The following is a 24,934-nucleotide window of genomic DNA, read 5'->3' as shown; positions in this document are numbered from 1 at the left end:
AGGGAACACAGGTCTGAAAAAAAGGGTAGCTTTACTGTCCTCTCTTCTATAAAGATAAAAAAGCCAAATTGGTTTGCAGATCAAATGTAACCACATTTCACTGGACTGCTTGCATTTGGCCAAGTGCATAGTCTAGAAGCTGCCAGCAGAAGAGAAGCCAAATGAATACAAGTAAAAGTCAGGTAGTTTGAGATCCTAAAGCAGCAGCACATGCCATGTGACAGAGCAGGCAGGGACTGAGGGCAGTGTGGGCCTCCACTATTTACCACCCCCTGGGAACTGTACTATTTTATCCTCACAAAGTACTGCTTTCTCATCATGAGCACGTTGGAAAACATTTGAAACAAAGTCAATAAATATTCAGACTTTCACAGCAAATAGGACATTTTTCTAAATTGACAACATTCAAATGATAAAGGACATCAACAAAATTATACAAAAGCAGGAAAAGTGTGTTGAAAGTAGAACTTTAACATAAAAAGTATTCAAAATATAAGTATGAAACATATTCAGTTAATGTTAAAATCCTACAAACCCCTGAAATAGGCAGACTTATGTAACGAGAGCCTATCAGGGTGTGGTATATTGCCCAATATTGAAAATCAAATGCGTTTTCTGGCACTTGAAGCTCGAAAGGGAGCTCTTTAAAGAACCTTATAGAAAGAAAGCCAGAGAGCGCATCAGTTTAAGGGCTATGCATGGTGCAATAAGCGGCATAGTAACACAGAAAACTACAGCAGCGAACTGGAGTGTCACCAAGCTGGTAATGCCATATGCTAGAGGTGTTTATATCACAAGACTGGCTGACCGGAATTACAAATCATACAGCAGGTAAAACAGTTCAAGTCTGTTTTTTTTAAATTTAACAGTTTGGCTGGAATTTCAGTTTTGAAGCCTTTTTATATATCCAAATCCAAAGGGCAAATGGCACAGTCAGATTAAAATGGTCATAGTTACACAGCAGAATGCATTCTGGCATACTAATGAGTAGCCAGACCTCATTATTGGTCTCAGCTGTCCACAGGCCTATGTTTGTGAGCTTAAAGAATGATGCACAGGGCTCTCAGATTATGGCATGGGATCACTTTTCAGAGACATTTGACAGGTGATATGTTGCCTATTTTAACCCTGTAAATGCCACACCAACGAGCTACAAGTGCATGCATTACACACTGTTGCAGTTCACTTGAATAATGGGTCACATTTGATAGCGGTATTGCCGCCCCTCCAACCCCCCCCCCCCCAACATGACGGGGGAGGGTCGATACTTGTTACCATGGTTGTGAAGCAAAGAATCGCAGGCACGGCGTGTCTTTAGAGCATAAGGGGCTGGGGTGGGTGTGTGTGGGGGGTTATTGTAACATTAAGGCAGCAATGAGACGTAGCATTGCAAAACTGATCTTACGTAGGGGGAGAGCGCGAGGGAGAAACAAGGAAAGTAATTCACCTAGTTTCAATACCCTTGACAAAACAAGCATTTGAGCCTTAGGCTCCATGCACACTGGAGTTCATAAACAGACTTTTTTTGGAGTTTGGGCGTTTTTTTATTTTTATTTATTTTTTAACAGCCCATAAATTCCACCCAGTTATCCTAGGTGTCCATGCAAACATGGACATTTTTAAACTTTTATTAGCAGTGGAGTTTATGGGCTGTTTTATTGAACGCCATAAAATCGCGTTCAGGAGTCGTTTTTCTGACTACAAAAAAACGGCAAACACTCAAACGCTGAAACATCAATAAACGCTCAAAAACATGGCTCACCAGCATTTAATGTTTTTGATATATTGAAAAAAAAAAAAACACTAAAACACACTATTGTAAAAATGTTAAACTCACTGCAAAACTACTGCCATTTTTATAAGGTTATATTAAACGTCCAGTGTGCATGGAGCCTTACCGCGTACAGGGGGCCCCAATGTAATGGTACTTTATGCCCGCATGGAGTTCAGCTTTAAGCCACCACATTATGCATAGCTATGACCACCGGAGGAGGACTGTGCATGTCCTATGTTTTTGGGAAAGCCTTTTGCGGATATAAAAAGTAAATCATTACTGTTCCCTCTGGCAATGTGAGTTTGACAGTAAATTCTGCTAAAATGAAGCCACAGATAAAAAAAATAAAAACATGACAAGCCTCTCAGGAAAGCCAATACATACTCTGCAGCTGAGAATGCCAGGTCAAAATTCTGTCTTCTGTTCTGTGGAGTGAGCTGGTTGTAGTCGAACGCCTCAGGGAAGAAGTTATGGACCAAGGCACAGAAGGCCATTCCATCACTCCAGCTAGAAGAAAAGTTATGGATGTCCACATGCTGGAAAAAAGGAAGTAAGCGACAAATGGTAGCTTCCCATCACTTCAGCACTAAAAATTCTGGAAAATGCATTCATTTTATGACTGTGTAAAACTGTCTCCCAAACATTCAAATGATGGTTACTTAAAAACTACAGCTAAAAGAAAATCTCTGCAGAGAGAATGTGATTGCTGACCTCCCACTATAATGCTACTCATCTGACCCTCTTTGACTTCAAAGCTTTCCATTTCATTGACCTGGAGCAAATATGCAGAAAATTAAATCAGTGCAGTCAAAACCACTGAACTGCATATGTGTACCAGATAAAATAAATAACCTCAATGTTTTTCCTATCAGCATGATAACCAGGTAAATAGCATCTTGATTATGAAAAGGTCAGCAATGGTAGCCTTTATAATTATCTTCGTACATATTTTTCTGAAGCTAAAGCTACTTTATACAATAAATTTTTTGCAGAAACGAGATACATGGAAACGTATAAGGTCTCGTAGAAGACGTACCTCATAACCTCGGGTCTTTGCTTTGCACCAGTCTAACAACATTTGCTTGATACTGTTTGCATTAGGGACACCAAATGCAGATGACTTTGGAGTGGCGACTTTGGCAAAAGCAGGACTAGATGAGCTAAGAAAAAAAAAAATATATATAAAAAAGGAAGAAGTGAAGATGCAAAAAGTCATTATAAATAATTTCAAGACAGAGGTCTTTTTTAAATGCTCAGTCCTCATTCTAGGTGAATATTAACCTCCCTGGCGGTACGATTATTTCAGATTTTAGGTGCTAAAAGCGGTACAATTATTTTGCATGAAAATTTGGCGTTTTATATTGTAGTTCTGTAATTCTGAGGAATAACTCACTTAAATCTAATAAATAACTATAAATAATTATACCAAATAATAATATAACTATAATAAAAATGATTCAATAATGTAATCAAATTAAAAACACTGAAATTTGCTCAGTTGCAGAATTGTCACGGTCATTACTTTTCAATATTTGATGATGGATCTCCCCACAAATCGCTATCCCTCAATTCTGCGAGTGATTCCAATTTATTATCGCTGTTTTCTAGCTGGTCTAAAATAATTTTTGATGTTAAGGGACAGTTTTGGTTGCTATGGACAATCTCCAGTTTCCAGGCATAAAGAACAGTTTTTATAATATAAAACTGCATGCAGGACACTGGGCAGACCACTAGGGACAAAGGGGATGTGAAATAATTACATACAGCAATGTAATCTGGACCCATTTCGGTAAATCCATGGTGGTAGTTTAGCGGTCAGTCAGGAAGGGTCGAATTCTGGTATTCCTTTCTTTAAAGAGGAGCTCCACCTTAAAAAAAAATGAAAAGCCAGCAGCTACAAATACTGCAGCTACTGACTTTTAATAAATGGACACTTGTCCAGGGTGCCCGCAATGTCGGCAGCAGAAGACGAGCAATCGCTTGTCTCTCGGTTGCCCCGTCGCCATTCTCTGTGAGGGAATCAGGAAGTGAAGCATTGCGGCTTCACTGCCCGTTTCCCTACTGCACATGCGCAAGTCGTGTATCTTCACTGGTCCCCGTTGTGTTCTGGGAACTGTGTGTTTCCCAGAACACAATGGGAGGAGGGGGTTAGGGGGCATGGAAGTGATGTATCTGCGGCTATCTATGCCCGGAAGTGGGTGCAGATACCTGTATTAGGTATCTGCACCCCCCCCCCCCCCGAAAGGTGCCAATTGTGGCACCGGAGGGGAGGAATCCGATGAGCGGAAGTTCCACTTTAAGCAGGGTAAAATTAACGGAAATTTGGAAAAAAAACAATATTTTCTTTTTTCTATTTGAAAAGAAATCCAATAAAATCAAATTTTGTCATAAATTTAAGCCAAAATGTATTCTGCTACATGTTTTTGGTAAAAAAAATTCCGTTAAGTGTATAACAATTGGTTTGTGTGATCACGGACATATGTACGCAAATGATCATGTACATATGTGTGCAGGTGATCACGTACATATGTGTGCAGATAATCATTGGGACATGTGATTTTAGTGGGACATATGTGGGGGACATGTTTTTATTATTAGGGACATGTATGTTTTGGGGACATGTGTGTTTTGGGGACATATGTGGGGACTGTGTTTGTACTATGTGGTGTGTTGTGTGTTGACACTAGACTGATGATCAGTGAGTAAAAAGCTGTAAAAAACAGCTCATACTCACTGATCATCAGCCGGCTGCAGCCTTCTGCTCTCTTCTCCTCAGCGATGACTTCCGTGTGAGGAGAGGAGAGCCGATTGCCTAGCAACCGGCTGTTTGTTTACATCACATGACGGCCGTGATTGGACACGGCCGTCATGTGATCAGGAGGGCCAATCACAGAGCCCTCCTGCCGATCTGAGATGTGCCGTGTCCGGGTGACACGAGCACATCGGGATCCCGCTACTTCTGAAGGACGTTCCTGAACGTCCTATCAGGAGTAGACGGCTCCCACCCGGCCGTATATATGCATTGGCCGGGTGGGAAGTGGTTAAACAAGCAGCTATACATATTAGCGCCTCATACATCCACTGCAAACTAACATTTCACTGCAGATTTTCAGTTTGCTTTGCTTCACCAAGTGTTGTGAAAGCTAAACATCTACCAAGTCCTGTATTACTTAGGCATCCAGCAGGCAGCTAAGTGGTCTAGCAGCAAAAAATAAAAGTAATCAGCAATCGTAGGCAACCCCCGGCACTGGTGTCGCAAGTGGCACTCGAAGCCTCTTGCCAGGACTTGACTCCCTCCCCATGAGCAGAGCAGCGCAGGGAAGTGTCAGTGAGAAACAAATGCATTCTAATTTCAGAGTTCCCCACACCGCACCTACACTGGGGAGGACTGTGCCCCCACACATTGTAAAAGATGGGAAACATTGTTTAGTTCTCTAACTTTGCTGTAGCTGCGATTGTCAGCTTTTGTGATGGGGGAAGAGATTGGGTGCAGTTCTGATGGGTGGGGGGGGGGGGGGCGGTTCCTGTTTTCAGGAAGATGAGGACGACTGTCTTGACCACTGCTAAAGACAATCACAGTTCTGCTAGCGCCATCCACCATCTGGAGGAAGATGACTCGCTTAGTTGCCACTACCAATCTCAGAAAGAAGGGATTTCACTGTGATTGAGAAAACCACAATCCATATGACAGTTTGAGGAATTACTGTTGAGCTCCTGGGAACTTTGCTGAAACTATCCCTCAACCTTTGTGTCACTTACTATTGAACACCTGCACTTTGTGTCCCTTTAAACCAAAGCCAGTATTCAGTGCAATGAAAATCACACCCAACTTTCACTGCAGCGCAGAGCACCACACTTCCCAACTCATGATCCTGCACACAGGCCTACTGCTTTCAGAAAATGCCCCTGATCTGAGCTCATCATTGTGCATCCATTTCAGTTGCTTGTATGTGACATCACTTAGAAGCACGTCGGTTGGATACGAGAGGTGGATCAGTAGGAGGAGCGTGCCAGGACAGGTAGATGTGTCTCACCTCTGCTTCCTTTCACCACTTTGCATATCACACATACCATAGATGAGAAGAGGGTACAGCGGTGGGGAAAATTAACAGGGGGGGGGGGGTTCAGTGTTGGGGCCAGATGAGCAAGGGGGGGTTAAGTGTTGGGGCCAGATGAGCAAGGGGGGGTTAAGTGTTGGGGCCAGATGAGCAAGGGGGGGTTAAGTGTTGGGGCCAGATGAGCAAGGGGGGGTTAAGTGTTGGGGCCAGATGAGCAAGGGGGAGGTTAGGTGTTGGGGCCAGATGAGCAAGGGGGAGGTTAGGTGTTGGGGCCAGATGAGCAAGGGGGGGGTTTCAGTGTTGGGGCCAGATGAGCAGGGGGTAGAGCAGTGGGGCAGATAAGCAGGGGGTAGAGCAGTGGGGCAGATAAGCAGGGGGTTACAGTGGTGGGGCAGGAGAGCATGGCTGTACAGAGGTGAGACAGATGTGCAGGAGGTACATTGGTGGGGCAGATGAGAAAGCAGGTTACAGCTGTGTGGCAGTTGAGCTCAGTGTTCAGACCGGTGAGAAGGTTATTCAGTAGTGAGACAGAAGAGCATGGGAATACAGTGGTGGGGCAGATGTGAAGGAGGTATAGTTGTGGGGCAGAGTAGAAAGGGGGTTACAGTGGTGGGGCAGAAGAGCAGATAAGTTCATTGTTAGGACAGATGAGAAGATGGTTCAGTGGTGGGGCAGATGAGAATGGAACACTTGCAGGGCAGATGAGAAAGGGGGATACAGTGGTGGGGCAGATGTGCAGGGGGTTACAGTGGTGGGGCAGGTGAGCAGGGGGGAAAGTGATCTAAGGCGTGGAGTTGTAGGAATTGGGGCCGATCTGAGGCATGAGTGCAGGATGTTAATTTCTCACTACTATAGTTTAAAGCATTTACTCCTATATAAATCCTTTGTGAAGTTGACTTTTTTTGTTATAAAATCGGCATGCTCAATTTCTTTGAAAACATTTTTCAGCAGACTGTGCTCAAAAGGTTGCCTACCCCTGATCTACTGCATTTAAGGGGCCTAGATATAGCAGGCTAGATGCTCAGCTCAGCCAGACTGTGAAAAGACAGACAGACTCTTGCTTCACTGGTGACTGCAAATAAAATCCAGATATCCGACAGCAAGACAGGAGGAAAACCATGAAGTTTCCATACTGTTATAAACTTTCCTACAAATGAAAATCTCTGTAAATGGCATTTTCAGATTATGGAAAGAAATGGCCTTTTATGAATTGGATTATGAATTTAAAGCTTTACTTTGTCTTTCTAAAAAATCTTTACCACAGAAAGGTCGGCCAGTGAATAATAAACACCGTAAATACATCTTTTAGTTATTTTCATCCACTGCAATATTAGAGACTTTGGAAAATTCCCATAGACACAAATTCCCACTCTGCAAAAAAACAGGTCAGAAATAGCACATATGACATTGATAATAATGCTGCCTTTCCTTAGAAAAATAATTTGCAGAAACAGGCAAGAAAGGGGAGAAATTTTAAAACCAATGACTTTTAGGTTTGTGACTGTTACAATAGTATTCTGTAGCCACTCCAGTAACAATTTCTCCATCATAGTTCCTAGTTCTGCTCCTAGAAGTGTTACTCTTGCTGTCATTTGTTCCATTACATAAAAGTAATAAATCCAAAAGGAGCTGAAGGGTGGGATCCCTTAATAACTGATATGACAGGTGTAAAAACCCAGGCATTGTGCCATGAATAATGTAAACGTGCATACCTTCCACTATCCTTTCCCAGTTTCTCAATCATGGCTTTGCGAGCTTGTGTGGCTGGTGTTTTAGGAAGGTTTTGGGCCTTCATGAGCTCCTTCTTCCTTTCTGCCTGTCTCTTCTCCAAGGCTGCCACACCATCATCCTCTCGATCAAATACACTGCAGGCATTAAAACAGAGTTATGCCAACATAAACTGGGATTTATAGTAATGTAAAATAAAAAAATAAAAGTTATTGAAACCAATTTTTGGTGCTAAAACAGACTTACCAGTTTGTTCTCTTCACTACCGGGCATGTGACCAAAGGCTTAGGTATTACAGCATGTGATCTTTGGTAGCGATCACTAGACCAAAGGCCTAGTTTTTTTTTTTTTTTTCTCCCATTCCCGATTTATAATGCAGAGCTAATGGAACAGTGTTGTAAAATGCACAGGGCATTTAGACCTAAGCTGCTGCCTGGCTGAAATATGCACAAAAAAGTAGCCCACTGGACTAGCATCCCTGTTTTTTTTGGGGGGTTTTTTTGTGTGAAGTCTGTAGCATAAATACACTCATTCCTACACCTTTGGCTGTTGGATTTTCCTAGAACAGTTTTACACTTTATGATTTTTGTCAAATTCAATACATTGCAAGTCAAGAGTAGCAAAAATTGATCTCTAGTACCAAGCTATACAATACATAGTGAAAAAAAGATTTAATTGAAAAGGGAAATATTTTGGGTCAATTTTTTAAATATAGAATTTACACACACCATATAAGAATACAAACTTTGATCTGTAAATAAATATTTAATACTATAATAATATATAATAAAATGTAATAATGACAAAGTGTTCCCAGAGCACTATGAATCAGCTAAACGGACAGCACTGAGATAAAACCAAGCTATGTCCAAGTTGAACCTCCTAGTGAGTAGTCTGATAATGTATTATACCACTGCTAAGAGGTCCCCTCTAAACAAAGGGACAGCCAAGGATGATACAAGGCTTTACATGTGAAGCGAATACAAATTCTGTCTGGATAAAGCCCACAAAGCAATATGCAACAATTCATAGTTACTTGACAAAACTGCTTTTCGGTCCTGACCACACTGGATATTAAGTAACTGTCAGTAGCTTTAGCTGTAGAAAGCTGTAGCTGTAGAATTTTTCAGCTTTTTTCAGAGTTAGATAGTTTTTACAGCTGAAAAACTCCTCTTCAAACCCACTAGTGTGGGGTATTTTTTCCAGCCAGAAAACACCCCTGCCAAAAAATGCAGATAACAGCCTGTGTGTACATGGACACATATGATGACATGCTGGGGAGTTTACTGGCTGCAGAGAAAAAAACAAAAACAAAACAAAAAAAAAAAAACGCCTGAAGCCAAAAACAGCAGCTGTAAAAACGTCCAGTGTGCATGTGGCCTGAGGGTGAAAATAAAACCAAAAAATAAAAAACTACATGAAATATGTGCAAATCCACCATGCATCCCTTTAAAGACATCTCGTATTTACCTGCCTACTTTCTTAGACGTTGCGCTATATGAAGCAGATTTTGTCTGAACAACTGTACCACCACCTGTAAAAACAAGACAGAGACCTATATTGTGGCATATGAGCAGTGAAAAACACAAATCAATTCTTCTCTAATGGATGGATACCTAAAACAAGGGCTAGCTGTGGTCCCTGGGAGAACATGTGTTAATGAATGGAAGGCATCCCACTCAGAAAAAGAAAAAAATGCCTGGTAAATTAAAAAGCATGACGAGGAGAAAAGTCATAAAGACATAAAAACAGCCAATTTCAATCCCTGGGCTCAAAAAAGATATGTTTGGTCTTTTTGACCCTACCCTAGGAAGTTACAAACAACCATTGGAAGCTTTTGGTATTAATCAAAAGATTTCCTAATCTGTGAAAAGTCTTTGCAAACTGTCTGGTTATTTCTATTTTCTGAAAAGTCCTGAACAGTGCATGGGTCACAGTCTGCGGGCGAGAAGCAATAGCAGGTGTCTACGCTACAGAGGACAGGCAGAAGTCTCCTCGCCTGCTGTTATTCTTTCTTGGGGAAATCTCTCTCTACTTATGGCTAACTCAACCCACAACAAAAGTACTATTGCTACGATTTAGAGAAATACACACACACACACACACACACACACACACACACACCACTGCAAGGGCATTTTACCTTAAAGCGATTGTGACATCTTGTTACCAAACATGTGATACTTGCCTGCTCTGTGCAGTTGGTTTTGCACAGAGCAGCCCAGATCCTCCTCTTCTCAGGTCCCCCTTTGCTGCTCCTGGGCCCTCTTCTCCTATTGAGTGCCCCCACAGTCAGCAGCTTCCTTTGAGGGCACTGGAGCCGAGTGACAGCTCCGGGTGTGCATTCAGACACTGAGCCTTGACCCGGCCCACTCCCTCTCTCCCGATTAGCTGACTGACTTTGATGGACAGCCGTGGGAGCTAATGGTGCCGCTGCGGTGTCTTAGCCAAATCACGAGGAGTGTCCCGGATGGCTTAAACATTTGCGGACATTGGTGGGGAGAGATGGGGCTCAGGTAAATAATTAGGGGATGCTGGGGTGGCTGCTACACACAGGTTTTTTTTATCTTAATGCACAGAATGTATGAAGATAAAAAAATCTTCTTCCTTTAATGTTGTGATAATTAATTTTGTAAATACTACTGTATTAAGTGCAAGGTAAAAAATGGATTGGATAATGACCATCAGCACAGTTTCACCTAATTTCTTAAGCTAGGAAAATTCCCTTGCAAAGTGAACAGTCTATTTGCCTTTAGTAAATAAACCCCAAAGTTTTCAAAATGACTAATCACCGGTGGAACAACATTGCAGCATGGCTCGAGATATAAATACAGACTTACTTTCTGATCTTTTCATATAACTAGACTCCACTGTAGTTGTTCTTGATGTTCTATTGCCATTGTCTGCAAAAATCAAATGATTAATGTTCCAATTATCCCCTGGGGAGATCATAATGCAAGATATTCAATTGACATAATAAAAACACATAAATATTGTGAATTAAAAATGCACTTATGGAATTAATGTCTACTTTTTTCGAAAACCATAAACTTACTAGACTGCACCAGTGTCTGTGTTTTGGTAACAGTGCTGACAGCATTGCCATGGTTTATAGTCTCACTCTGCCGCAGACTGGTCTCAGTGCTTCTTGCTAGCCGGGCTTCCTTCTCCTTGGTCTTCAGCTCTTGCAAGCGCTGTTCCCTCTCTTTCTCACGTTGATCTGGAAATGGAGGGAACAAAACTGAATAAAGCCTTTTCAAAAGAACATAAATCAGGAAATGACTATTGACTATATAAATGGCATCAAGTGCATATGGCTCCATCAGTATGCAGAAAAAAAACGCAGAAAAGCTGCAAAAGTAAGGCTACATGTAATATACCTCTCTTCCTCTGTCGTAACTCCCTCATGGCTGTCCTGATCAACCTTCTTTCTTCAAAGTCTGTGGTCTTATCCAGCTGTAGAAAGAAGCATTTTTCTGAAAATTTCAGAGAGGCAACATCCATACATATGCTTGCAAAAGTTTTGCATCTAATAGTCAATTTGATTTAAGCAACATGAAATGGTCCTTCAACCCAAATTTTCCTTAAAGGCAATAGAAGATGTAATAGTTAGTGTAAAAGTGGACTCCATATCGCCATTTTTATGTGGGAACACAATGCTGGCAACTATGAATGGAAAAAATATGGAAATTGAAAGTTAGATTTTCGTAGTGCATTTCCTGTTCATTTCAGAAAGGCTGGTGCTGGGAGTTCTGTATGTATTAAGATACATGTTACTTTATGAGATGCCATAAACAGGCATTATGGTTGCTTGTTAAATTCTTGGGCAATGCCTTCATCTAACTTTTACATCCACAATTCAGTGCACAGCCCAAATTCAGTGCAGCAAGATGCTGACTTCTCTCCGAATAGACAGAAAAGACCCACAGTTTGTTGGACAGAATTCTGCAAGAGATGATACATCATAAAAGAGATCCAGAGTTTCTCTGCCCATACATGGTGACACCATCACATTAATGTTTAAAAACATTTTTTGTATCGTGACAACTGCTCTCCTTTTTTGGTGTGCCTTTGTCTTCTGTTATCTTAAAATGCCTCCATTTATCTCTGGAGTGAAGATGAGAAAATATGGCAAAAAGGAGGAAACTGCCGGTTGTTTTTAAATTGGTTTACATAGCAATATGTTATGCTTCGGAAATCAGTATAGAGATGGCTGTGGGGTGCACTGGCCCCAATTCTAAGCAGATGGTGCTTTGTCTCCATCAGGCAAAAATAAAAATAAAAAATAAAAAAACATATTCAACTGTGCATTTATAGTAGTAGTCAGTTCACAACGATCTCACCATTTTATCAAGGACATCCTCATCTTCTATAGTGTGCAGCTCCTCTGCTGTCAGCTTTGCTTTTTTTTCTGGTTCTACCTTCTCAGATGTAGATGTTGGAAGAAATACCTCTATTTGCTGGCTAGTCTGCTGTGGTTGCTCTGCTTCAACCTGTAAAAGAGAGACAGGTTATGTATGTTAATATTTAGGCGTAACGTTAAAAGTAGAACTAAAGACCTTTTTTGTTTGGATAGCGTAAGGGAGGGTTATAACTCGAATCAGATTCTTAATTTTTTTTTTTGCTATGTCCCATTGTGGAGATTTCCCTTCATTTCCTGTCCCATAGCCAAATAGGAAGTGAGAGGAAATCCCTGCAAATTAAAGCAATTGTAAAAAAAAAAATGTTTTCTATTAAAATAAACATGTTATACTTACCTGCTCTAATGCAGTGGATTTGCACAAAGCAGCCCGGATCCTCTTCTCTGGTCCCTCTTCTGTGCTTCTGCCCCCTCCCGTTGAATGGCCCCTCCCGTCGAATGGCCCCACAGCAAGCAGCTTGTTATGGGGGCACCCAAGCCGAGCTGCAGCTCCCTGTGCCCATTCAGACACAAAGCTGCGATTTGGTCCCACCCTCTTTCTCTCCTAATTGTCTGACTTTGATTGACGCCATTGGCTCCCGCTGCTGTGTCTCAGACAATCAGAAGGGAGAGTCTTGGACAGCAAGACACTTGTGGACATAGATAGGGTTCAGGTAAGTATTAGGGGGGCTGCTGCTGCACACAGGTGGTTATTTTTTTTTTAAATGTGTAAAAGGCAATCAGCACAAACAATTGGTAAAACTAAAAGAAAAATGCAAGCTGACCACTACAGGCTAATCACATCACCTTCAATGAGTATAGAGAATAGACAAAAATGCAGCACAATATAAAGAAAGAAAAGTCCATCCATAAATATAAAGGAACTACAAGTCCCAGAGCGGAAGATTAGACCCCTCGTGAGAAGATGGAAATTTCAATCCACTGATAATTCTAGGTGACAAGCCCTTCACCGGCATACAAATGCTTTTACCAGAAAAGGTGGACCCTTAAATTAACAGAAGGTCAGACAAGCTTGTATCCACAATGGGATGATGGTATTTGTCAGCACAGCGGTGGAAACGAAACATCCAGGGCAAGTGTAAACAAAGGGGACATGATTGTGTGCTCAAGACGGTAGGGACTGATGTGAGTGTGCAATGTAAATGGATAGGGACAATTGTAGACACTCATTCAGGTTGAACTGGATTTATTCAACCTTACTATGAGCACTGATGTGGCATGGATGAGCAATAAAGTGGCACGGATGGGCACGAATCAGCGATGTGGGCACTTCAGATCCAGCCCACTCGCACTGGCTCTCGCCTCTCCTCACACGCTGTACTGATCGGTGTCAGGAGAGGAGGGAGCTGAACAGGACAAGCACCAGTTTGTTGGCAAGTGAATGCTCCTTCATTAGATATTGTCATTGGCCCTTTACAATGACCTGCTGTGTCTGCAGGACCTGGCAATCATGGACACTTCTGGGTGAGCACCAAAGAGGGTGTGTGGGAAGCGAGCGTCTGGGAGGATGTCATTGTACACCCCCTCAGATCTAGCTGGCCGCGCTGTAGCCATCATTCGGCTTTGGCCCAGTCAAATGGTTCAGGACTGAAACTAAGATCTCCGTTTTCTTGTGGAAGTTACCCTGGAGATTCCTTAAGCCAGGCATGCTCAACCTATGGCCCATGACTTCAAACCTAGGGCAACCTGCACAGCCACAGGTGCATGCCACTCTACTGAATGAGTGCTGGTCCTCCATAATCTGGGCAGCAGTCATACACAATCCACAATTGCAGCCGAATGTTCACTCTTCTCTCTCTTTCCTAACACACAAACATGGTGAGAAGAGCCTTTAGCTCAAGGTTTCTCAACTCCAGTCCTCAAGTACCCCCAACAGGTCATGTTTTCAAGATTTCCCTCAGATGAAACAGCTGCGGTAATTACTAAGGCAGTGAAACTGATCAAATCACCTGTGCAAAATAATGGAAAGCCTGAAAAAATGACCTGTTGGGGGTACTTTAAGACTGGAGTTGAGAAACATTGCTTTAGATGAATGGATTACATCTACTGGCATCCATACAGGGGTTCTAAAGGTGGCTTGTCAGTTGTGTGATGAGCTTGATGTCGTTCCGGGAGCATGTGAGCTCATTATGTGTCATTTTACCTTTGCTTAATAAAGAGGTTTATTGCAGTACTAGGGCATGCGCTTTCCTGGTTTATTGTTTTTTTATTTAGATTGTCCCAAAGCAGTGATAGCGAACCCTGGCACCCCAGATGTTTTAAAACTACATTTCCCATGATGCTAATGTACTCTGCAGTGTAGTTGAGCATCTGGGGTGCCAAGGTTCGCCACCACTGTCCTAAGGGCTCATTTACACTTGCTTCGGCTTCAACACACATCAACGGTCAAAGCCCCTGTCACTAAATCAAATGGTTAGCTTACAGTCCTGTTTACACCTGCTTTTGCTTCAAAAATTATACCTCATGTAGCCTTAGTGGTGCTTCAAAGAGTCCTAAACGCCTCCATAGAAGTCTAAAGCCCCATACACACTATCAGATTGTCTGCAGACTTTTGTCTTCAGATTTACCAAAACCATGTAGTGGAAGGGCCTGCCTGATTGCATACACATTGAAACTCTTGAGGTTTGACCTCATATTATATGGTTTTGGTAAATCTGAAGACAAAAGTCTGCAGACAATCTGATAGTGTGTATGGGGCTTAAGGCAAAGCTTGCGTGAAGCCCCACTGAAGCACCACAAAAGCTCCCCTGAAGCCTCATCGAACCTCCAAGTAAAAAGAAAGGTGTAAACAGGATTGTAAGCTAACCATTTTATTTAAAGAGGAAGTAAACCCTGATGAGTTTACTTCCTCTTTTTTTCCCTGCAAAGGTAAAGCATAATGGACTACTATGCATCGCATAGTAGCTCATTATGTGTCACTTACCTGACACAGGAGCCAGCGAAGTCGCCGCTGTCCCCTGTAGTCCGCCGCATCCATGTTGCTTGTGGCGTCTCGCAGCTCCGACGAATCACAGCGGCGCAACCGCGATGACGTCACTCCCGCGCATGCGCACGGGAGTCGCGCCTCGCAGCTCCGCCGCTGTCATACGGCGAAGCCGCGATGACGTCACTCCCGCGCATGCGCACGGGAGTCGACAAATTTGTCAAATCCATTCTTGGATTTGCCGCATTTAGTGCGCCTGCGCGCCGCTGTCTACAGCGCATGCGCCGTAGACAGCGGTGCCCATTTTCGGGCAAATATCTCCTAAACCATATAGGTTTAGGAGATATTGCTTGGACCTACAGGTAAGCCTTAATCTAGGCTTACCTATAGGTCCAAGTTGTTTGGAAGGGTTTACTTCCTCTTTAATGACAGGGGCTTTGACTGGCATTCAGTGAGCTTTAGCAAAGCCTGTCCAAAGGCATGTGTTGAAGTGTAAACTAGCCCTAAAGGCTGAAACACTGGTTTGGAGCTTTTTTGGCTGCTCACACCTGAGTGTGGGATTAATGGTGATCTGGTTAATAGAAAATTAGATTTTTGTGATTGTGAATAAACAGTGGGTAAACTTTCAATGGGGTTTAGTCCCACGGAAAATTACAATTTTGATTGTGGTTTAAAATCTTCACTATGCTATTAAAAAATAAATAGAAATTCTGATCCATTTAATTTCATTGTGGCCCACGACAAAATCACTTAAGTGGCCTGTACTCTTCAAAAGGTTGAGCCCCCATGCCTAATGCATAGTACACACGATCAGATTATTGGATGAATGAGGTTACTAAAGTCAGCAAAATTCTTGCACATCAATAAAAATTCAAGTGATATAATGTATTGCACTTTTGGACAACTGTTTGAAAGCGGTATTTTACATACGATTTTCCGATCATGTGTACGGGCCTTTAAGCGGATCAAAAACACATACATTTTTAAAAAAAATATCAGGCGAAGGATATAATACAGTAACAAAGTGTTTTAAAAGAGTTTTTTTTTTTTAAATCATAGTTACCTAGGTGGATGCAGCATCAGTCCGATGCTGCATCTGTCCCCCGCCAGCGCTAAGACTGAGAACTGATCAAACACTACTGATCGCTCGGTTCTCAGAGTTCTGTGAGGAGAAAGCTGGTGCTGTCTGCTCCTCCCGCCCCCATGCTCGTGGTTCCCAAGAGGCTGAGCCAGGTGCCAGTCCAGGCATCTGGGTGGATCCCAACTATATGATTGTGATCTTTCTTCAGCCTGGCATCAGCCAACAGCGGCTTCAGCCCACTGTCTGCTGAAAACAGTTAACAGAAGTGCAGAATAAACTGCACGCCTGTGATCCACAGGAGAAATACAGCCAAATGAGCATTGACTGTACTGCTCCTTTAAAGCTACAATAGTAGCAACAGTACAAATGTTATTCTAGGTATATACTGTACAAAATTACCTTTGTTGAAAAAAAACAAAAGGGAGAACTTGCATGTCACTTCTTGAAAGGACTGCAAGCTGAACTCAGCCAAATAGCTAAATATTAACTTGAAATACATATAAGGGGACTGCATTTGGCTACCTTAGGACCTGTATTCCTATCCATCCAGTCCAGAACTGTACACAATCATGCCAGACTGCAAAGCCAGGTTGGTGACCCGACTATTCTCTACCACAGTTCACCAACAGTTAAAGTGGTTGTAAACCCTCACAAATGCTCAGTGAAGTGAATGGCCTCAGGTGATTAACATATGAAACAAATCCTCCTATACAAGTTGTACCTGCTTATCTGCAGCACTCTCTCCACTCTACATTTGTTCAAATTGCTGAAATAAACTTATGAGCCTTCAGAAAAAGGGGGTTGGAGAGCTGAAGTTACACTGATTGGAGGGAAAGGACACACCCCCTCCACACAGGAATGGAACTGAGGCTGTCAATTAGCTGGAGCTCCCTCCCCATCACCTTTTTTCTCTTGATATCAGGAAAAAGTGATTCATACAAAATGGCAGAGGAACAGTGCAGCAGACAGAAAGTTCTCTGGATTGAGAAAAGTACACATTGTAGCGCGATATGCTTTGTTCACATTTCATGTCTGAGGTTTACAACCACTTCAAGTCACCTGCATGCATGCATTTATAATATATATATATATATATATATATATATATATATATATATATATATATATATATATATATATATATATATATATATATATATATATACACATACATACATATACATACATACATACATATACACACATCTACATATACACACACACTAAAGCAAATATTAGATATTAACCACTTCCCACCCAGCCAATGCACATATACGGCCGGGTGGGAGCCGTCTACTTCTGATAGGACGTTCAGGAACGTCCATCAGAAGGAGCGGGATCGCGCGCGTGCCCACGCAGCGGCGCGATCCCGATGCGCCTGTGTCACCCGGACACGGCGCATCTCAGATCGGCAGGAGAGCTCTCTGATTGGCCCTCCTGATCACATGACGGCCGTGTCTAATCACGGCCGTCATGTGATGTAAACAAACAGCCGGTTGCTAGGCAATCGGCTCCTCCTCTCCTCACACAGAAGTCATCGCTGAGGAGAGCAGATCGCTGCAGCCGGCTGATGATCAGTGAGTATGAGCTGTTTTTTTACAGCTTTTTACTCACTGATCACCAGTCTAGTGTAATACACAACACACCACACAGTATAAACACAGTCCCCACATATGTCCCCAAAACATACATGTCCCCAAATAATAAAAACACATGTCCCTAATAATAAAAACATGTCCCCCACATATGTCCCACTAAAATTACATGTTCCAATGATTATCTGCACACACATACCTGATCACCTGCACACATATGTACATGATCATTTGCGTACATATGTCCGTGATCACACAAACCAATTATTATACACTTAACGGAATTTTTTTTACCAAAAACATGTAGCAGAATACATTTTGGCTTAAATTTATGACAAAATTTGATTTTATTGGATTTCTTTTAAAATAGAAAAAAGAAAATATAGTTTTTTTTCCAAATTTCCGCTTTTTTGCGCTTGTATCGCAAAAAAAATAAAAAAAAACGGAGTCGTGAATAAATACCACCAAAATAAAGCTCTATTTGTGCGAACAAAATGATAAAAATTTCATTTGGGTACAGTGTAGCACGACCGCACAATTGTCACTGAAAGCACTAGAGCGATGAAAGCTGAAAATTGGGCTGGAAAGGAAGGGGGCGAAAGTGCCCTGTATTGAAGTGGTTAAAGAACCCCTGGGTACATCTGTTTCTTCTGCAAACCCTTTAGAGTTGAGCAAAACACAAAGCAGCCAACTGGTTGTAAGATGAGTAACATTCTGCTATAATTTCCTGTAATAGAAAATTGCTTGCTAACATTTTGTATTTAGAGCAGAGAACAATTTTTTTTCACCATCTTATTTCATTAGGATGAATGTATATCACATCACTAATAATCATTATTCATGCTCAGCTTCTCTGGTGGTCAGTGGCTGCTTTCCATTTGTTGCTGTTCTTCACTACATATGTTAAACAATTTCACATGTCAGAAAACAATCTTACTTATGTGAGTGCTGCCCACAGGATATGAAACCAGAGCAGACAATAGAGGATTTGGATGGATGAGTTGCCAATGAACCATACAAACACATGGACATTTGGCTCCTTCCTCTTGCCAAGAGCTATTATAGGATACAAGGGCTGCAGAACAATGCAAATGACATTCCTGCAAAACCCGAATAGTAATAAAAAGGGTAATTGCAACAAATTAATCTCACTGCAAATTTTAATGTATAAAAGGTTTTCAGATAAGTCCTCGAGAAACCATTAGCCAGACAAAATAATTGTATTTTTCACTTTTTTTTTTTTTAGGGAAGTTTACATGGAGTTTTTTTCCTTGGTTTTCAATAACTTATAAATGTGCGTACCATAAAGGGGTTCTGCCACCTTTGTACAGAACTCAACAGGGGGACAGCTAACAAGCAAGGGGAAGGGGATGCTGGACAGGAGGGAGTGATCAGTGTAGCATTTACTGGAAGAGATTCCCTGTAGTCCCCCCTGCAACAGCTGAAAGCCGACTTCTCTCCATCCCGTCGGCTTTCAGCTGCTGCAGGCAGTAACTACAGGGGACTGGTTCCAGTAAATGTTTTTCTATGCTTTAGTTTGTGAATGAACAGGAAGTCTCTGTACAGAGTGCTCCTTGTTCATTCATCTGCAGTGCAGCTGAGGCTGCACAGAAGGGGATTGGGGATCTAGGTATCCAATTTTCTCAGGGGGTCTTTAGACCCCTGATATTTTACCAAGCCCCTCCTTCCAACTGTGTTCTGAAAACAAAAATTGTAAAGGAAAAAAATTTTTTTTACACAGGTTCTCTGGCCCATACAGTGTGAATGAGTGGTTTGTGCATCTGAAGCAGTCTTAAGCGGGATACACACTATACAACGTTTCTTATTAGATTTTCTTTAGATTTACCTTAAACTATGTAATGCAAGTGCCTGCCTGATTGCATACAAATTGAAAGTGTTTAGGTTTGACCTCATATTATATGGTTTTGGTAAATCTAAAAAGGGGGGAAAAAAAATGATCAAAACAAAACTGTATAGTGTGTATCCAGCTTTACTCTATGGAGACACAGCAGCTGTTACAAACACAGCCAAAGCGTTCAGGTGTGGTTTGGGGCCATGCACCTTCACCTATGTCGGCCAAATGAGGACCTGCAGCTGTGTCCCCATAGGACTCTATGCATTCCCATACCATAAAACATAGGCTGCCTGCAACGGCTCCAGCCACATAGAAAAAAAAAGCACAGATTCAGACTGTACAGGACATAGTGCTTATGCAAGCGAGTCCCAATACATAATTTGCACAAAAAGCTTTACGTATTAAAGCAGTACAGCTTAATTTTTGTAGATTTAGCAGGAATTTCTTAAGTTATAGTATGTTGTGTGTGTCTCTCAACTAATAATTTTAAAGTGGTTCTAAAGGCAGCAGATTTTTTACCTTCATGCATATGCATGAAGGTAAAAAAACTTTCTGCGTGCAGCTTCCTCCCAAACGCCCCCCTAATACTTACCTGATCCCGATCTAGAGATGTGCACGAGAGCTGCTGCTGTTATGGACAAACACAGTGGGGTTTCGGAGCAGCTGGTTATGGGGGTTACTCGACCGGGGGGGGGAGCTTAGAGCGCTGGCAGGGGACCCAAGAAGAGGAGGATTGGGGCTGTGCCCAGAGCAGGTAAGTAGAACATGCTCGTCATAAAAAAAAAAAAAAAAAATTATACCTTTTTCTATCACTTTAATGTCATTTTAGTAGGGCAGGGAGGAGAAGGGATGCAAAAGCACCACAGTTTGATGCCAAGAAAGTGTTGGTGTGCCGAATATTGTCAACTTGGAAAAGGAAGGGCATTTTGGATATCTGTTTCCATGTAAACCATTTTCTCGTCTGTGAAATAAAGCTTTCAGGTACAGATAGGTCAGTTTGCTAGCACTTGACAGGTGAGCAAATGTCAAAGACAAGTTTGTCATCCATCTCTGCATCAAAGACATAAAAACCATATATCCATTAAAATTATCTTGCTCTTTAGAATCTTCATGTTTATTGAAAAACAGTGTACAAACGCAGATAAAAACCAGTTGACGCGTTTCAGCCTACAAGGCCTTAATCATAACTACTAAAAACCATGTATGCATAGATCTAAGCCCTATAAATAAAGCATGTTTTGTACCAAGGGCGAAAAAAAAAAAAACAGCAGAAACAGTGGACCACTTCTATCTAAAGAAAAAGTAATATACATTGCATAAAAAAATAAAATAAAAATCACTTTTAAAAGCAAGGATGCAGGACGATAAAAAAGGGAAGAGATGCAGAGAAGATCTTCTCACAAAATAACTTCTAGACCATGTTACCTAAACTAAATGCCCATATGCCCTACTTTTATTATGTCCCCTTCCCCCTCCCCCTTTTATTTCTCCTTTTGCCTGCTCCCCCTCCCCCGGTTGACACAAATTAGCTCTAATAATGCATCTACCCATGATGGGTGTCGGACCCCTATACAGCGCAGCTAACCCAATGCTCTCATGTATGCAACACTGTCTTGGCCAGATTGGCCCACATTATTTGATGTATCGTATGTATGCCTGCTATGTATGTTATCTTCTGTTTCTCTCTTTTTTCAATAAAGTTTGTTTTTCGATAAAAAAAATAAAAAATGCCCATATGCATTAAAAAAAACGAAGAAAACAATGCAATAATGACTTAAGCAGTACACTTACAAGACTGTTACTCCGTGACAGATGCACAGACGAGGATCTACGAGTACTTGCAAATCTTGGAGGATGAGGCACAGAGTCGCAAGGTTCTTGCACACCAAGAAGAAGTGTCAGCTCTTCCACCTGCCGTACTAGCCTCTCTTGCTCTATATGGAGTCGAAGATTCTCTTCTTTTAAGTCATTGACCGTGGTGGTCAGTGGTTCCAACAGCATGGCCATATCTCGCATCTGCTGAGTGATCTGCTTCTGAAAAATCCGGAGCTCATTTTCAGCACTGTACACCGATTCCGAGAGCTGGTTATCCAGCTCCTGAGTACCTGCACTAGGCATGGTTAGACAAGCTCTGTCTAGGAAGCTAGCCTAGGACAGTAACCAGTAGAACAGACACCCGGCAGGACGTGGGGTGGGTGTGCCTTACAACAGAGTAACTGACAAAGCAGAGTGGATCTTTCCAAGGACACAGCTTGGGCCCAGCTCCGATTCCCATTCTAATCCAGATATGGGAGAATGTTTACAGGCAGGAGCTATAAATATATTTACAAAACATCTCTGTGCAGACACAAAGGGAAGAAAGATATGGATGCAGCAGGTGGCAGGAAGCTGCCTATTCCTAGAGCTGAAGCAGCAAGTTAACCTTTCTGCTGCCAATACTAGAACAATACTTTGCAGGAAACCCTGGCTGATGCAGATGGTAATCTGAAAAAAAACTGTTGTTCTTTAGTTCAGTTCAATTAGAAAGCATTTAAGATTTTCCCACAAAGTAGTGTTTGAATTCTTACCCTATGCGGAGCTAGTTTTTTTTTTTTAAAAGGTGTTTATTTTTAAATATTTTTGAACATACATACAGCATATAAGGCAAACAGTACACAAGTCTAGGAGTCTCCCTCCAGAGGTGAATACAGAGGCATCAATAAAGACGCCTCGTTGGAGTAAACCAAACTGCTACCATTATATGCAAAAACACAGAGAAACCCCAACAAAACAAAGACACAACAACAGACATGCCTTCATTCGCGCACACACACCCATCACACTCACACCTGTCACCGTCCCCCTATGCAGTATCAATTCAACATAAATAGCTGCCATATAAGGTCATACAGTAGCAAATTACCACCCCGTTTCGTTCCCCCCCCCCCCCATACCTGGGACCACCCTCCACAAAGCCCAAACCTCCAGCCCTACCCCCGCAGCCCCCCCAGGGGGTCCTGCGAGGACAGGACCGTCCCCCAAAATGAACCAGAGACATCCAACCATGGTTGCCACACCTTATGAAACTTTTTCAAGCAAGCTCTGTTTTTATACACTATTTTAAATTTAGGGAGTTCACCATTAATAATACCATACAGTGATTGAATTTTGGGAGGAACATTGTCTTTCCAGTGCAATAAGATCACTTTACGTGCATAAAATAAAATGGTACGCAGAAGAGTCCGTTCCGACGCCCTGTGGACAAAGTCATTCAAAATACCCAGCAGCCCCACCTCAGGGGTTTGAGGCACCGGGAGAGCAAGATGATCAAAGAATGTGAACAGGTCCGTCCAATACACATTTAGTCCAGGACAACTCCAAAACATATGAAATAGATCAGCATTATCGTGAGTACATCTAGGACACAAGGCCTCAGTTCTCAAACCCATTCTAGCCAGTCTAGCCGGTGTGTAGTGCAGCTGATGAATAAACTTAAACTGAACATATTGGTCGGAAGTGCTGATAATATCCTGGAAGCAGGTTTCAGTAGTTTCCTCCCACCCCTCCTCTACCAGGGCAGGTATCAAACGCTTCCACTTCACAAAGGAATTACAAAATGGGTCTGCTCCTGCCCTGGAGAGGTGATCATAAAAAGTTGTAACCTGTTTAGTAAGATCCGGGTAAGACATTAGGTCCTCCATAGGGGACTCCTGAAGCTCTATGTGCAAGGAGCCAAACTGCGCCCGAATGGCATGTCTAAGAAGTAGATACTTATAGAAAAATGTATTATCTATTGAGAAGGTACCCCGTAAGTTTTCAAAGGATTCAAACTCATTTCCCTTGATGATGTGGGACAGGCGCAGAACATGCAGCCTAGCCCACCATTGGGAGTCTGGGTGCCCCTGTAGTTCAGGTACACTGGGATTGTCCCATATCTGTGTTTGTGGTGACCTGCCCGGGTTAGAAATAGAAAGAAGTTTCTCTCCCTCTCTCCAGGCCAGTAGACCCACCTCCATAGGGGAAAATCTAGAGCATCTAGAATGTAGGGCCCTGTGCAGTACGTCATTAACCGAGTCAAACGGGGCATGAAGAATTGACATGAGAATGGCGGAGGGGGGCTGGGGGTTGGAATGCAACCAATCATATATATATGTCAGTTGGGAGGCAAGGAAATACTTGCCTAGGTTCGGGTGGGCCAGGCCTCCTTTCGATTTAGAGGATTGCAAAGATGTCTTGGCAAATCTCGGATGGGAGCCTTGCCAGATAAAGGAGGACACACTGGATTCTATTTTCATAAATACCTTTTTTGGGAGATAGACCGGGGCAGCTCGAAAACAGTATAGAAATTTTGGGAGGAATATCATCTTAAAGATGTTAATACGACCTATTAAGTTGAGAGGGAGAGTTGCCCACGCTTGAAGTCTGTCAACCATCTGTTTTGTGATTGGGGTAATATTCAAGGCTTCATATTTGGGGAGCTCGTTATGTATCTGAATGCCCAGATATTTAAATGACTGGGACGTCTGAAGTTTAGACGCGGTCAAGTTATCATAGGAGCAGCGCGGGCCGATGGGGAAAGCTATCGACTTGTCCCAACCTACCCTCAGACCAGACACATCTCCAAATTCCTCAACCACCCGCATGAGACCATGAAAGGAGCCCTCCTTACCATCCAAATAAATCAAGGCATCATCTGCATACAAAGATATCTTTTCCTCCAGTAATCCTACTCGGATGCCCCCTATCCCCGAAGCCTGCCGCACCGCCAGGGCCAGGGGCTCTATGGCGATGGCGAACAGGAGCGGGGACAGGGGACACCCTTGTCTAGTCCCCCTAAACAGCCGAAATGGCGATGAGACATCTCTATTAGTTCTCACCCTCGCACTCGGCTTAGCGTATAGCAGGCGGACCCATTTTGTAAATAGTGGGCCAAAGCCCATGTTAGCCATTGTCTCCCACAAAAATGACCAACGCACCGTATCAAATGCCTTTAACACATCTAAGGACAATACCAAACTACTTTGTTTATCCCTACATGCTCTATGGATATGTAGATATAATCTGCGTATATTGTCAAAAGTGCTACGTCCAGGCATAAACCCAGCCTAATCTGGCGAGATTAATGGGAGTATAACCTTTTGCAAACGAAGAGCCAATATCTTGGCCAAAATTTTTGCGTCATGGTTTAGAAGGGAGATAGGACGGTAGGACTCACATAGCAATTTGTTCTTGCCCGGCTTGGGCAAGACCACTATCAGGGCTTCATTCATGGAGTCAGGCAGAGATCCCATGTTCAAAGACGCTCTGTACGTAAGGAGTAGCTTAGGGGCTACCAATTCAGTATAGGTCTGATACCACGCCGAAGGGATACCGTCAAGGCCGGGGGCCTTCGAAGGCGGTAGGGAACCTATCGCTGCCTCCACCTCCTCAAGAGTAATCTCCTGCTCAAGGAGGTCTCGCTGGGCCTCCTCCAGTCCAGGAAACACCAACGACGAGAAAAAACCCTGAAATGTAGCCTCCG

The 24,934-nt window shown here is 42.6% G+C and overlaps 1 protein-coding gene across 3 annotated transcripts in view; it reads right to left on the bottom strand.

Moving 5' to 3' along the window:
• Positions 1-24,934, bottom strand: part of SMTN (smoothelin) — a 220,693-nt gene that overhangs the window by 27,684 nt on the left and 168,075 nt on the right. For all 3 annotated transcript variants that reach the window (XM_077461184.1, XM_077461185.1, XM_077461186.1), the window contains exons 11-18: positions 11,904-12,053; positions 10,941-11,016; positions 10,616-10,780; positions 10,401-10,463; positions 9,031-9,094; positions 7,545-7,697; positions 2,811-2,934; positions 2,159-2,310 (exon numbers count right to left, since the gene is read on the bottom strand). In XM_077461184.1, coding sequence (XP_077317310.1) covers positions 2,159-2,310; positions 2,811-2,934; positions 7,545-7,697; positions 9,031-9,094; positions 10,401-10,463; positions 10,616-10,780; positions 10,941-11,016; positions 11,904-12,053 — 947 coding nt within the window. The remainder of the gene's footprint in view (positions 1-2,158; positions 2,311-2,810; positions 2,935-7,544; positions 7,698-9,030; positions 9,095-10,400; positions 10,464-10,615; positions 10,781-10,940; positions 11,017-11,903; positions 12,054-24,934) is intronic.

This window comes from Lithobates pipiens, unplaced genomic scaffold (genome assembly GCF_037356315.1).
Source record: "Lithobates pipiens isolate NorthernLeopardFrog02 unplaced genomic scaffold, aLitPip1_a1.2 Scaffold_3, whole genome shotgun sequence".
NCBI lineage: Eukaryota > Metazoa > Chordata > Amphibia > Anura > Ranidae > Lithobates > Lithobates pipiens.
The sequence above is the reverse complement of the archived record's forward strand: the minus strand, read 5'-3'. Positions and strand labels throughout refer to the sequence as shown.